General features: G+C 36.9%; 1 protein-coding gene across 4 annotated transcripts in view; it reads right to left on the reverse strand.

Annotated features, from left to right (window-relative positions):
• Nucleotides 1-3,794: 3,794 nt before the first annotated feature.
• The window catches only part of GABRG2 (gamma-aminobutyric acid type A receptor gamma2 subunit), a 97,831-nt gene continuing 86,231 nt past the window's right edge, over nt 3,795-15,394 (reverse strand). For 2 of the 4 annotated variants that reach the window (XM_030927907.1, XM_030927905.1), the window contains 3 exons: nt 10,037-10,242; nt 7,565-7,588; nt 3,795-6,229 (listed from right to left, as the gene is read on the reverse strand). In XM_030927907.1, the coding sequence (XP_030783767.1) occupies nt 5,954-6,229; nt 7,565-7,588; nt 10,037-10,242 (506 nt within the window). In that variant the 3' untranslated portion in view covers nt 3,795-5,953. The remainder of the gene's footprint in view (nt 6,230-7,564; nt 7,589-10,036; nt 10,243-15,394) is intronic. The other 2 variants (XM_030927908.1, XM_030927906.1) reach the window with 1 other exon arrangement.

Here is a 15,394-nt window from a genome sequence, read left to right on the forward strand (position 1 = left end):
ATGAATTTATATTGTTCTAAGTCACTGAGTTCATGGTAATTTGCACAATGGATATAGGTAACTAGTTCAGTTGATAGCTGCTAGGCCCGTTGTACTAAACCATTCTTTAATTGGTAGACTTTAACCTTGCCTACACCTTTCTAAGTAACCCTTCATTAATTTTTCTTCAGTTACTCCTTGGAGTATACCATTTGTTTTCTGCCAGGACTCTAATTGTTAAAAGCTTACACATTTTAATTCAGCAAAACTTATGTTTAGGGATTTATTCTATGAAAATAGAGGAAGATATATATATATGTATACATTGTTATATATATAGTTATATATATTTATATATGTTGTTATACATATATTTATATATAGTTATATATATATAAAACCTTCAGCTATAAATATATATGAAGGAAAACAAGAATAAAAAGGTAAATACTATTTTAGTGATTAACTCTTGCTAATGGATTAAGAACACTATTGTTATGTACATGTACATAGTTTTCAAATAGTCCATAGGATTTTTATTAGTAATTATAGAAAGGGGGCTTTTAAGCATGAAGGGACCTCCTCACATGTAGAGGAATGCTTTATTATACAGAGAAACCCTTTTCTGACTTCACGCACAGTTAGAATAATGATTTATTCTATCTACAACTACTTGTGTGCAGTTCCATTAGAGGCATGGAGATAGAAGATGACCATCATGATTTAAGATGCAAATTGATAGTGAATTATTTATAATATACTCTTGTCACAGCATTGTTCATTTAATGTTTGTTTACTAAGAGGATTGGATGAATGTAAGTATTTAACTCAGATAAACATTAGGATTAGGCCATTTGAAAGTCACATCAAGAACTGGAAGAGATAAAAGAAAATAACATATTGAACTTTAGTGAAACTGGGAAGACCTTACAGACCAGGTAGAGTCCTTTTTTTTTTTTTTTTGAGACGGAGTCTCGCTCTGTCGCCCAGGCTGGAGTGCAGTGGCCGGATCTCAGCTCACTACAAGCTCCACCTCCCGGGTTTACGCCATTCTCCTGCCTCAGCCTCCCAAATAGCTGGGACTACAGGCGCCCGCCACCTCACCCGGCTAGTTTTTTGTATTTTTTAGTAGAGACGGGGTTTCACCGTGTTAGCCAGGATGGTCTCGATCTCCTGACCTCGTGATCCGCCCGTCTTGGCCTCCCAAAGTGCTGGGATTACAGGCTTGAGCCACCGCGCCCGGCCAGAGAGTCTTTAATTAGAGACGTTGAATCTGTTGAGCAGAGAAAGACATTCTAGGACTATTGTGCTTTTTTATAGAAGTCTCAAGGAGGAGCCAAGATACCTGTGTGGAGATAAGACATAGTTTAATAGAGTCAGAGTGTTAGATGGTAATCAATAACATCAGGCCATAGCAAATAGCAGAGAAGTAATCGAATAAAAGCCTGCTGGAGAAAAAGGGGCCAAATTTCGTCATTTACATAAGAAACTGAATATCATCAAGATAGGAATATTTGGAAATCCCCAGACATTAACTGAAATTTCTATCCCTTGTCCAGTGACTTTTTTTTTTTTAAATGAGAAAAGAGAGTCCTCACAAATGATGATCAATATTTTTAAGCAAAGTAGATATGGTCTTTGTACCCTGTATTTTCTGAAACTTCATATCCTTACTGAGGAAAATTACTAGCATCCAGTAATTCTTTGGTATTAACTCAGTTTCTCCTTATAATAAAGTCTGAGATATACACCAATATTATCTCCATTTTTCAGGTGAGAAAACCGAGGCAGACAAAAGTTGACAGAGCTGATATTTGAACCTAGTTAATCTAGAGCAAGAGCCTCTGCCTTTCCAATTAGTTATACAAACCATAATTAGAGGAAACTATTTCTTTATTATCCAAAATGTGGCAAAAGAAAGTTACAACTGGATTTTGCAATTTCCCTATAATCTGTAACCTTAGAAAGAATCATAATAGTTAGGTCACTTGCCACCACTTTGCTTAAATAGTAGAAAGAATGAACCTGCAGATACTAGCCATGGAAACTTTTTGGTTGTGTATTGCCCCATACCCCCCTAGGTCTGGAGTTGTTTAGATGTTTCTTTGAAACAACATTCTGAAAGTAGTATGGGTAATATTAAATATCAATTGGTCATTTTACATGAGAAGGAATAAAATAAATACAAAACCCATTGACTTCCTTCTGTTACGAGGTATTCTAAAATTCCTGTCTCATTGCAATAAAATGAGTCAAAGTGAGGTTTAGATCAAAGAAAGAAAGCATCCTGCAGTTTGGCAGATCCTAAAATATTAACAGAAAGATAAAATATTCCAGAATTTTACTTCTAAATTCTGAAATGCTGTGAGACACCGTGGAAAGAGCAATGCTCAGATGACCCCTTGATCTGTCATTAACTAGCTGTGTGACTTTTGGCAGTTCACTGAGCACTGAAAAACATAGCTGAGCTCTTGGTCTACGTCATTCCCCCATATTCTACACCTTTGACAAAGATTCATAGTGACAAAGCATAGAGATAACAATTTTTGATATAATCCCCGAAGACCACATCATTTGGCTAACTTAATTTGACCTTCATTGCAGACAAAAATTGTTGCTACTAGTCAGAATAATATTGAGACTTAATACAAGGAATGAAGGCCATATAAAGATATGCACTCAGCTAAAGTTAAGAGCATTGAGTTAGACAGCAGACAACATCTAAGTGAAAACTACATTTTTATAAGTTTGAAAGGTGAGAAATAGATGTTTAAATTAGATGCAGGAAGGCATACAGGGTCAAGAGAATGGGGCCGAGGATGGTTAGGGCAACTGTGTTATGAAGATCATACTATATTCCTGGGAGAATTTCAAAAGACTTCAAGAAAACATGACATTGTCTCTGGAGTAGGGCTAATCGACTTTGTATGTTTGTAGATTTGGGGGGTATGAATAACAATTCTTTGGCCTTAAAAATAACTAATGTAATGTGTAAGTTTTTTCCAATGAGACTGGAATTTCCAGCATATAGTTTAAAAGACTTGCAATGCAAATATTTCCTAAAAATAAAATAGAGTGATGTAGAGTCACTTAAAGGCTTATATGCGTAATGCTAGATTATATTAGGGAAGCTAGTTTGATAGGGTGAAGGGAGCATGACAGCAGTGCATGGAAGGCGTTGGAAGTGAGGGAGAGAGCTTTTGACCATTTGTTGAGTGTCACTATAAATTAGATATACTACTGCATTAGTACATCTAATTTATAGCTGTTAAAATGGAGACTTCTAGCTGGGCATGATGGCATGTGTCTGTAGTTCCAGCTATTCAGGAAGCTGCATCAAGAGGAATGCTTTAGCCCAGAAGTTTGAAGCTTCAGTGAGCTATTATTGTGCCACTGCACTTCAGACTGAGTGATAGAGGGAGACCCCATCTCTAAACAAATAAACAAATACATAAATTATTTTTAATGGAGGATTCTAAAGGCTGAATCAACAATTGTCTAACAACTGTAAATAGTAAAGCTGGGATTCCAACTTTGTCTGGCACTGGAATTAATGTTAACCACACCAAAATTCTTGAGGTAGAGAAGGCTTGAATTTTTACTTACTTTATTATATGTCTGCCTTTCTTCTTCACTCTACAACCCATATGCCTCTCTTAATTTTTTTGAGGTGAAGAGTACCGCCATGCAAAACACAGTCACACAGCTCACAAATAAAGCTCACTGACAGGGGATTTGGGGAAATGAGACAGGAAAGAGAGGTCACAATCTCTAAGACAAACAGTCCTACCAGACTACTGAGATGCCACCATGGATTAGAATGCAGCATTTTTATTGTAAAAGTCCACATGTTAGGCAATTCCCTTTGTGAAAAGGTTTCCAAATACATAGACAGGGAGCAGCTTATAATAAGTATTAGATTATATATAATATATATTCATATTGCCAATACTATGCACACATTGGAAAGCTAGCTTTTTGTAGTGTTCCCATTACAGAACACATTTCAAGTTGACAATAATATGTTTCTCACCAATGAAACTTGCCAACAACTCTCCCAAAGAGTCAACATTTAATATATTGACAATTCAAAACAAGAAAATAATTCATTCTATTTACATTTGTTTGAGGTTATATACTGGAGCACTGATATATTAAAGGTTTGTAAAACTGGCAGCTAAATGTGTTTCAAGATTCATCCAGATGACTTGATGATGACTTTACATGGTTTTATACTGACAAAGCTGCTCTCTCTTCTATTCTTTTTAGGTTATCTGTAAAGTTATACTAGCTATGACTTAATTATAACAGTAATAATTTCCATAAAAATAATTAACAAAGGGTGCTATTTTAGAAAAATAAGGATTCAGGATGAGTACATGAAGATAGAGCTCAACTCATCATGTTTTAAGTCTGGAGAAATTGTTTTTTTTTTTATTTGTTTAATTACAATATAATCTAAGGAGACCACAGTCATTGGCTCAACCTCTATGTAAGTCATTCATTTTTTTTTTCTGTTTTTAAAATCTAATCTTCAGTACTTTTTCGCACAGAATACTACATTCCAAACACTAGTCAGGTATGAATTTTGTTTATTCCTGTTATAAGTTCACAAACAAAATCGTGGATGGGTAAGGACTGACTCATCCCCAAACCTGGAAAAATAATACACAAACTCTAATTATGCCCTAGTAGAGTCATCTCTATACACAAACATAGGACATAAATATTATTTTAAAAGGAGTATGGACTTTGCCTAAAATGAATTTTTGAAGATGAACATAAATAGCTAAAGTTCTTTGGATCCTACTGGTTATTTTTACAAAATCAAATATCACTTGACAACACCTATGTGAGAAGATGAATCACTGGTTTCAGGCCAGCACAGAGATTTGCCAGAAGCATGTGAGGGCAATTCACTTCAAACCATATTTATTGAGCACCAACTATGTGCCAGGCACTATGCAAGGTGCTACAGACCCAAAGAAGAAATGACAAGGATTCTGCCCACAAGGCACTCACAATCACTAGAAGCAGATCTTGAGATGGAGAATAAATTCTGTTATGATCTATCATCCTAAAAGGAAGAAAAAAATAGCGGCAAGCACAAACAATTACTTTATACTCTAGTTATGAAATTGGGCATATTTAGAGGTGGCAAATGTTGATTATTCAGTCTATATTTTACTTAAAGTGTTGTAATATGTAATACAAGGAAAAAATAAGCTGTTCGAATCTTCATGCATGAGGGAGAAGGCAATGAAAATTACTCCCTCCATTTCCAAACCCAAATCCTTATAATTACATTCAGGATTCTTTTATAGCCCAAGGACACAAAATAAAAGACAATAGGATGATAACTTCAATCCATTTATTTTGGATCTAAAGAGATGCATGCACTAAACTTGAAGCATTCTAAGTTATTGAAATATTTACATCATTGTACATGAATGTGGAGGAAATTTTCTTCCTATTTTGAGATAAAGGCGTAATAGATTTCTGGACTAGGCTTTCATATTTAAAGTGAATTGTGAATTTTCTTAAATGAGAGAGGTATTCTATTGGGATCAAATTTATCACAACTTGACCCGGAGTGAACATAAGGTACAGTTTTGGACCTTTTCTATCTAATTGCATTATGAATCTAGTAAGGATACCACCACTGTAAATAGTCAGGGCTTTCACTGTTTCATTTGCTGTAGCTGAAAAATATATTATTTGGTTTGAATGTTCTTGCTCTAATTTTACTTTGCCTTGCAGGTTTGAAACACAGCAAACATCGAAGTTCAAAGTACACTAACCAAAGGAGGGCTGGGCACAAACAATATGACATTATAAAATTTACCAGGTTTGGACATAGAAACAAATTCAGATCATTATCAACCACATAGAGGATTATTTAAGTGGACTTAGAACAGACATCTCTCCAAGAGACTCAGTGAATAAGACCCATATCAATAAAACCCATACCTCTTCACAGGTAGAGGTAGGAGACCCAATAAACCAGATTAAACAGGCAGAAGGCAGTTGGGAAGAAGATTCGAGCATAGGAGTCCATTTTGGCAATGCGGATATGTATCCTCCCATGTCTCCAAGCTCCTGTTCGACAATCTTCAAAACAGCAGAAAAAACTGGCACAGTCCTTGCCGTCCAGACACTCATAGCCATACTCTTCATCTCTCTCTTGAAGGTGTGTAGCATTATTCATTTGAATGGTTGCTGATCTTGGGCGGATATCAATGGTAGGGGCCTGGGATGAGGGTAGGGAAGGAGAGGGATCAGTTAGTTGTTCTTGAGAGATCCTAATCTGTTTTTCCACAATGTCACCAATGTGATGATGAATCTGAAAATGGGTACTCAGGAAATTGCTATGACATCATGATCTACAATGGTAAAATTGAACTTAGAAAGATAGCACATTTGCAGATTTCAAATTTTGAGCTTAAGCAGTGCAGCTGAAAATAATATCATCAAGCTAATAGCTATAGCAAGGAGATTGAACACCAAAAGAACTCAAAGTTAAAGATTTAAATAAAACTACATGGAGTCTTATTCTAGTAACTATTAGATGTGAAGTTGGTTACATGAATGCATTTAATGGTGCTGCATGTGAGTAGAACAGATAAAAAAATGCATCAATTCTGAAATCAAATATTGTGTCATGCTTAGTTATAGGCAAATAGAAAACCTGTTACACTGAGCAAATGTGTTAAATGTTGTTAATAGAAAATGTTAAAATCTATATAAATATAGAATTATCCTGATTTTATCCACAAAGGTATGGCTTATGTTTTAAAGCACTATGATACTTTTCCTAATATTCACCATCTATAAGCTTAAGAATGCCAACAATGTTTACCTACATGTGAACGGAAGTTGAGAAAAGAATGTTACTACTTGGCAAATTTCCTGCTAGACCAGTTAGTAAATTTCTATACAACTATATGATACATTTAATGTTAATTTGGATGATTTAGTTTCAGGATAATGTAAACAGAAATTCTAACATCATGGAATCAGCTATTATATTTGAATAGAAATCTCATTGCAACATATTATGGTAGAGCCAACAGGCCCAGGGATCACTTTGGAAATAAGGAATGGATATTTCAAAGCCTGTCAAAAAGAATATTGTTCTTATAGAACTTACAGGTAGAGTTCAGAAAAACAGAAATCATTAAGTTTGCAAAATAATAATGAACCAATCCATTTTGAATTAAGATTTACAGAGTTAAATTTCAGTTTTAAAAGAGTACAAACTTAGTAGGTGTAACCAGTAAGACTCAATCCCATTTTCATCTGAAAAGAGGAAGCTCATTTTGGCTTTGATGGATAAAGCAGCCTTCTTTACCTATGACAGCTCATAAGGATTATAGCTTTTCAGCTTGGTGTAAGATTAAAACCTATGTGAATTAGTGTATAGTTGCTGAATCAACTCTAGAAGTCTATAGAATTTTCTCCAACATATTATCTCTAGTAGAATGCTTAAATGTCTACTCATAAAACAAAATAAAACACCATGTAAGCATTAATAGTTAAATTCAGCAGTTGCATGCAGTGAATTTCCATTCCAAAAACATTATACCTTGAAGGAAAACATCCGAAGAAGCTTTGGGTGTGTAGACAGAAAAGAGAATTGCATTTGTTTTTAATAAAAAGGAGACAAAAAGAAAAGGAAAACAAGAGAGAGACAAGATAAATTAAAAATACATTTTGAAAACATAGTAAGTGAAATGAACTGAAATTATAAACACAAAAGGAGAGTTCTGAGCTTGGGATAAAGTATTTGCTTAAAGTGTAAGTGTCATTTTGCAATTACTAGTGAAATTTTTAATAAATTACTCTACAATTATTTGACTGAAGAAGCCAGAGTTGTTCAACTGTGAGGAAGTTTTCTATTGCCTGGTTCCCCTGTTTAAAAATACCATGATTCTATTTTCTAATTATCATCAAGGATAATTTAATAGGTGAGTCCTGACACAATTATCCAAAAGGCATATTAAACAGGAAAATAAACTTTCAGCTTCTCATTCCCAGTTTATTTTCTTGCTAGCTCTGATAAATCATCTAATTGCCTAAAAAGAAGTGCATGAAATTCTCAGATAATTTCATTTTCTCAATTTTTTTTATACTGTTCTCCTCTGCCTTGTCTTCTTCTGCCATTTCCATGACCCTGAATAAAGGAATCTGCCTCTATCTTTGCAACAAAATCCACTCTGCAATGGCCTAGCTGACAGAGAGTGCCAAGGGGCTTTTTCCAAAGGACTCATCAGAACTTGTTTGAAAGTCAGTCCTCACGTCCTTGTTATAGCTGGCAGGTAATATGCCAACTCTCAATAGAACCACCTTCTTGAGGGAGAGTGAAATGGAAAGTGAACAAGAGGGAACAAACAAAAACAACACAACAAGGAAAATAAAACAAGGATAGAGAAAATGGAAAGTCAGAGAGAGGCAAAACAGACAGGGAAGGGAACGACTGCATAAAGCATTGTAAATATTTGAGCAATTAAAAACAAGCATTTTTTTTTTAAATCAAGAATAATGATGTTTCTTTACACGTTTCAAAATCTTACATTCAAATAAACACATTACTCTTGCAGTATTTCACTTGGATTTCTGGAGCTGCATCGGAATACAACCTACAATCAGCTAAATTCCCTCCTTGCAATTCAACCTCCAAAGTCTCTGGGTTGGATAGCTAGAGACTATTATGGCTTTCAAAGCAGAAGACTAGGATCCAGGACAGTCAGGTGATTCTCTTTGCCCATATCTTGGAAGGGAATGGACCTTAACTTTCATGGGGAGTTCTATGAGCCAGCCACTTTGTTCAGTCGTGTAAATGGGTAGCTATGTGCTCTCCTCAACACTCACAATAAAAAACAGTTGCTTTAGGCATTTGTGTTTGTGCCTCATCCTCACTATTTAAAGTTTGGTGGCAAGTAGAAGTCATCTTCCCTGTTTTCAAATCATGACACTGCAATCAATCCAGGCTGTTAAGTGTATAAATCATCAAAATCAACTATTATCACCAACTACTAATGTTAAGTACATTCATGTGTCGAGTACTATGTAATATTTTGGGTTTAATTTTTCTGCCCTTCATTGTCACATTTATTTCTCATAGCAGTCCCACAAGACAAGTGTTCTTAAATAATATATATATATATATATATATATATATATATATATATATGTACATAAACACAAAGAGGCTAACTAACTTGCCCATATAATAGTAAATCACTTGCTTTAAAAACAAAAAGATACCTTTCGAGAATGAAACAAATAGAAATTCTCTAGTGACAATACACAAACTCCACCTCCACACACATACTAAATCATTTGCAAAAATATAGTCACCCTTGAAACTTCAAGGACCTTATAGCTTCCTAGTGGAATGCCTTAGATGGAAGTTTTAATTTAAAACAGCAGTAATTTAATAATATTATCGTGGCCAGGCACAGTGGCTCACGCCTCTAATCCCAGCACTTTGGGAGGCCGAGGCAGGTGGATCACCTGAGGTCAGGAGTTACAGACCAGCCTGACCAATATGGTGAAATCCTGTCTCTACCAAAAATACAAAAATTAGCTAGGCGTGGTGGCGTGCACCTATAGTTCCAGATACTCGGGAAGCTGAGGCAGGAGAATTGCTTGAACCCAGGAGGCGGAGGTTGCAGTAAGCCGAGATCCTGCCACTGCATTCCAGCCTGGGCAACAGAGTGACACCCCATCTCAAAAAATCAGTGAAACCTGGAATAATAGCAACTAGAAGAAGGTTGCATTTCTCAATAATGGCTTTAGTCTCCACAAAATAAAGAGAGCAGGTAACTATATTTGCATTAAAATTCTGACAGAGAGAGAAAAATAGAAACAGACTTGAGTCTCTTTCAAGTAACTAATGACCATAAATGAATCATTATGGCCTTGCCAAACTCATACATTCTGTTTTCATCTTGGAGCCCCAACTGCTGAGCCTTAGCCTGCAGATAGGCTAATGAAAACAAACTAAACCAAAATCATAAAAATTTCAATGGTCCCAATGGGAAATGATACATACAGGGTTTTTCTTCTTTTTATCTTTGTCCTTGCTTGGTTTCCGGTTGCTGACAAAATAATGCAAGGTGCCATACTCCACCAAAGCAGAGAAGACAAAGATGAAACAAACAGATACAAAGAGATCCATCGCTGTGACATAGGAGACCTTGGGGAGCGATTTCCGGGCAATGGTGCTGAGGGTGGTCATTGTCAGGACAGTGGTGATACCTGAAGAGAGGTGCAATAAATCAGGTCATATGATTGCATAAGCAAACTGGGTAACTGAGTCACTAGTGAAACTACACTTGTTTCATGACTTCTTTTTTTTTTTTTTTTTTTTTTTTTGAGATGGAGTCTCGCTCTGTCGCCCAGGCTGGAGTGCAGTGGCCGGATCCCAGCTCACTACAAGCTCCGCCTCCCGGGTTTACGCCATTCTCCTGCCTCAGCCTCCCGAGTAGCTGGGACTACAGGCGCCCACCACCTCACCCGGCTAGTTTTTTGTATGTTTTTTTTAGTAGAGACGGGGTTTCACCGTGTTAGCCTGGATGGTTTCGATCTCCTGAGCTTGTGATCCGCCCGTCTCAGCCTCCCAAAGTGCTGGGATTACAGACTTGAGCCACCGCGCCCGGCCCTTGCTTCATGACTTCTGATAGGCAGTTTCAACAATGGGAAAGGAGGTATAAGTGGAATTAATTCACTCTATTTACAAATATTTGTTGCCTGTCTACTATGTATCAGTTGAAATGACAAACATTGATGAATAGATTTGGTCTGACCTTTATGTAACTTATATTTTAGTGAGAGAGATATACTGTGAATCATGTCAGCAAAGAAAAGTATAATGTCACATTGTGGTATGTGCCATGGAGAATACAGGGATGGTGAGAATCTAGTTAGATGGAAGGCTCAGAGAAGACCTTTTTGAGGAGTTGATGTTTAAAGTAAAGCTTAAAACGTAAGAAGAAACTAACCTTTTGATTATTATTTGATTAAGGGAGGGTTCTGAGAAAGAGAAATCTTGTCCGTTTTTTAAATTTTTAGAAGACCTGGCACCTGGGGAGGGACAAGGGGCTTAAGATTATTTTGGTAAGAAGGAAGTTATAAAATGTGGCACATGCAGACAGTTTACACTTTGTTCCAAGTGCAAGGAGAAATTATTCAAAGATGTTAAATAGAGGAGGCGGGTTATGTGTAAGTGGCATGCTCTGATTGACGGATTCTTTTTAGATTATTATAGGATTAAAATAAGTATCTCAGAAGTAACATAATAAGTAATATTTACTGAAAACTTCCTTCTGACAAGCGCAATGATAAGCACTTCATATACATTGTTCCTTTGAATCTTCACAGCAGGTATTTTCATTCGGAATGTGTAGATCAGAAGAACAAGGCTAAAGGACCAGTACCTCATCCAATAGTTGGTAAGTAGCAGACAGAATTGAACACAGACATTACACGTCTGATTTCAAAACTCTTACTTTACTGATTATACAACAGCACCTATCCAAACCTGTCCTCTCCAGTGATTGTTTAGTGACAGGGAACAATGTCAAGACAACCTATATTTATCAACCAGAGAAGGATGAGGAGATCTCCTATGTAAAAGTTGTGTTATTTATACTAAAGGCAACATGGATTCAATATTCAAATAGGTTCTAGCTCTTGCTATAGCAACTTGAGTCATCTTAACACTCTAGGCCTCAGTTTTCTCATCTGTGGTACTAACTCTTTGAAGGTTCACCTAGCTTACCATTCTACGATTCTAGTTCGGCATTTCTAATCCTGAGTGGAAGCATCTTTTTGCACTCTAAAAGCAATAATCTCACACCTTTACCAGGTTTTGTTATTTATATTTCTTACGGGGGACAGAAAGGAAAATAACATTTGCATCATTTAATGATGTACAATCATGACTATTACTGCTAACCAAGAGACTTCTAGGGCACAGTCAGATTCTCCTGTGTCAAACCGAAGTGCTAGGGAAACTTCAAAAGAAACAGGTCGGGTCAGGCATGATGGCTCACACCTGAAATTCCAGTACTTTGAGAGGTCGAGGTGGGCAGATCATGAGGTCAAGAGTTCGAGACCAGCCTGGCCAACACAGTGAAACCTCGTCTTTACTAAAAATACAAAAAATTATCTGGGCGTGGTAGCGGGTGCCTGAATCCCAGCTACTCGGGAGGCTGAGGCAGGAGAATCACTTGAACCTCGGAGGCGGGGTTTGCAGTAAGCTGAAATCGTGGCATTACACTACAGCCTGGGTGATAAGAGTGAAAATTCTGTGGAAAGAAAGAAAGAAAGAGAGAAAGAGAGAAAGAGAGAGAGAGAGAGAAAGAAGAAAGAAAGAAAGAGAAAGAAAGAAAGAGGAAGGAAGGGAAAGAAGGAAGGAAGAAGAAAGAGGAAGGAAGGAAGGAAAGAAAGGAAGGAAGACGGAAAGAAGGAAGGGAAGGAAGGAAAACGAAGGAAGGAAGGAAGGAAGAATGACAGTATGAAGAGGAGGAGACATAAAGAACGAAAGAAGAAATAAAGCCAGCCCGACCCCCCTCAACTCACGACGCCAGCACTCACTCAACCCAGACAATAAAAACCAGACCCACTCCCCATACCCCCACACTCCCTACCCCTCCCCCATCCCTCACCCCCAACCCCCCTCCCTCCCCACCACCTCCACTAAATCCAGCCCTCCCCAGCTCCCACCCTTCCGATCTTATTTACTTTTTTCCCGATCAGCCCCCGCTACTGAAACAACACCAGTGTCATACAGGAAAAGAGGTAAAGCTTTTACTCTCTAGTAAGTAGGTAACTGGTAGAATATGCTTAGAAGAAAACTGAGAAAAGCAAAAACATTCTTGAGGAAAGGATAAGTAAGAGGAAATAAAATTGCTGTTATCTTCCTAGTTGTTCAAGTCTTTGAGCCATTTTTGAAGGGTTTAGCTACATTTCCAAGAACCATGTGGTTCTCTTAGGTCATTTAAGTGTAACTTAATATGAAAGTTTACTAAATACATACTGTGTTATGAAATTCCAGAGAGTGGAAAGACTAGTGTTGGTTGAAATAACGATAGAGGAAGGGTAGCCTTTAATAGAGGAAAGAGGTGATCAAGTGAACTACGTTTATAAATACCATCAGCTCTTTTCTATACTATTACTGATTATGTAATAACCACTCTCCCTTTCTAGTCTGTATACTCTACAACAACAGAATCTGTCTTAATGCAGTGGAGTATCATGCTGGGACTCAATAAATGTTTGTTCAATGAATGTGTGAAACAATGAATCAATGCGTAGTATACACATGAAAGATCAAAGATGCTCAATCTACATTTGATAATAGGAATCCATAATTATGACTTTTGGGAGATATTTTTAATTGCAAAGAACAGTAGTTAAGATTTAATGATCTTTTCCTTTGGCCAGGTACTGTGTCAAGCACTTTCTCTCTATTATCTCACAAGATCCTCATAATGATTCTATAATGTAAGTATTATTATTATTATTATTACAGGTAACAAACACTGAGCATTGGAAGAACAAAAATTTGTTCAAGATAGAAAGTGGTAGAGATGAGATATAAACCTAGGCAGCCCGACTTCAAATGCTGTGCTCTGAACCAAGTATTTTAGCTCCATAAATACATGAAAAATATGTGGAATGAAATGCCAGATAGATGGGACCTATTGTAGATTCCTGACTAGGGAGGTAATATGGGTCTGGCATCTTCCATGTTGTCATGGTAGAACCTTAGGGAGGTTTGAGATCCTCATCTACAAACTGGAAGTGGTGGTGATAATGATGGGGAACCTTATAAGTCTCTTGTGAAGATTATATTTAAAAATGTGTGTAAAGTACCAATACCTAGTAAAATCCCAATAAATATTAGGTATTGATAGTATTTATTTTAGAAAAGAAAGTTCTATTTCTTAAACTAAAAAACATTTAATTAGGTTGGCTGTGCATTAATGCATGTAAATTCCTCGTTGTACCTAATCACAACTGATATTTTTGCGGAGGACTGAAAAACTATATTGGCACTGTGGCCTTCATTTTACAATCAGGCCCGAGGCCATACTTGACCCTTGACAAGTGAAAATGTCAGTATTTATGGTAGGTACTATAGATGAGTTAATTTTTTTTTAATGTGGCATGTGATAATTTGGAAGAAACAAATTCTGACATGCAAGTTAAATATTGATCCAGCAAATTGGGAAAATGTTATTTAGGCTACATAGACATTCATCACAGCCATGTAGAAGTAGACTCTTGAACAAATTCCTTAGGATATTTTCAGGGCTCTGCCTGGAGCCACAGGAAAGAGACTACGGTGACATCAATAGTGAGAGGCAGAGCAGGGATGGTTTATATTGGCTCCTCAACCAACAATAAGACAGCTTCCATTTTGATAAGTAAATAAGTTAGACTTCTCTTACCTGGGGTAGATGAAATATATCCACAGCTTTTACCAGTTCCTCCCAGTCTTGCCATGAAGTAAGCTCTTCAGGGATGTTACCTCACCTCAAATCAGTTGGGTGAAAAATACCAAATGGTATTTTCATTTCATTGATTGTCACTACACCAGAAATACACCTCACCAACTACCACCTGGGAACCAAACTACATTCACTTTTATATGCTCCAAGATGATGGCTACCCATGTTCTAGGACTCTGTGCTCAGAAAACAGCCACTATCTCTGAGTCACGTGGATAAATTTATCTTGCTCATCAAACAACATGGCCTAACTGTTCTGTGGCAAGAAGCTTAAGGTCTGCATGTGCTTAAGGTCATCTCATTTAACTCTGGATTGTAAACATTGGAAAAAGTAATGGGACTCAATGAAATCTAGAGCAGGGTTGTAAAATGTGACTGCACATTTGAATCACCTGGGGATGTTTTGTTTGCTTGGTTTTCAATCCTAACACCTAAGTCATGTTCTAAACACATTAGATAAACATTTCTTGGGATTGAACTAAGCCATCTGCACTTCAAAAAGTCCTCTAGTGACTTAAATGTGCAATTAAATTTAAGGAGCACTGATCTAGAAAAGTGAGACAGCAAAGTTAAAATAGAGAAACTGGCTCAGCTCTGCTTCTCATCTGTACCTACAATTGGCCTTCAACAAGGCCTCCTACCCAGAGCAAACCTATGTCCCATCAGCTGAGGTGCAGATCTACTGTTTCCTTATGTTGTGACTTTGTGTATGTCATCAAACCTTGCAACAACTCTGCTTCCTTAGCTCAGCTCTAAAAATTGTGATAATAATGATCATTACAGCAACTTGTACATGCAGGTGTTGTGAAGAATAGAAAAGACATAGAGACAATATTGAGCATTCCTGACTTACAAATTATAAACAAATAGAAGCACTTGTCTGCTGTTTGCTC

Source organism: Rhinopithecus roxellana, chromosome 3 (assembly GCF_007565055.1).
Source record: "Rhinopithecus roxellana isolate Shanxi Qingling chromosome 3, ASM756505v1, whole genome shotgun sequence".
NCBI classification, from domain to species: domain Eukaryota; kingdom Metazoa; phylum Chordata; class Mammalia; order Primates; family Cercopithecidae; genus Rhinopithecus; species Rhinopithecus roxellana.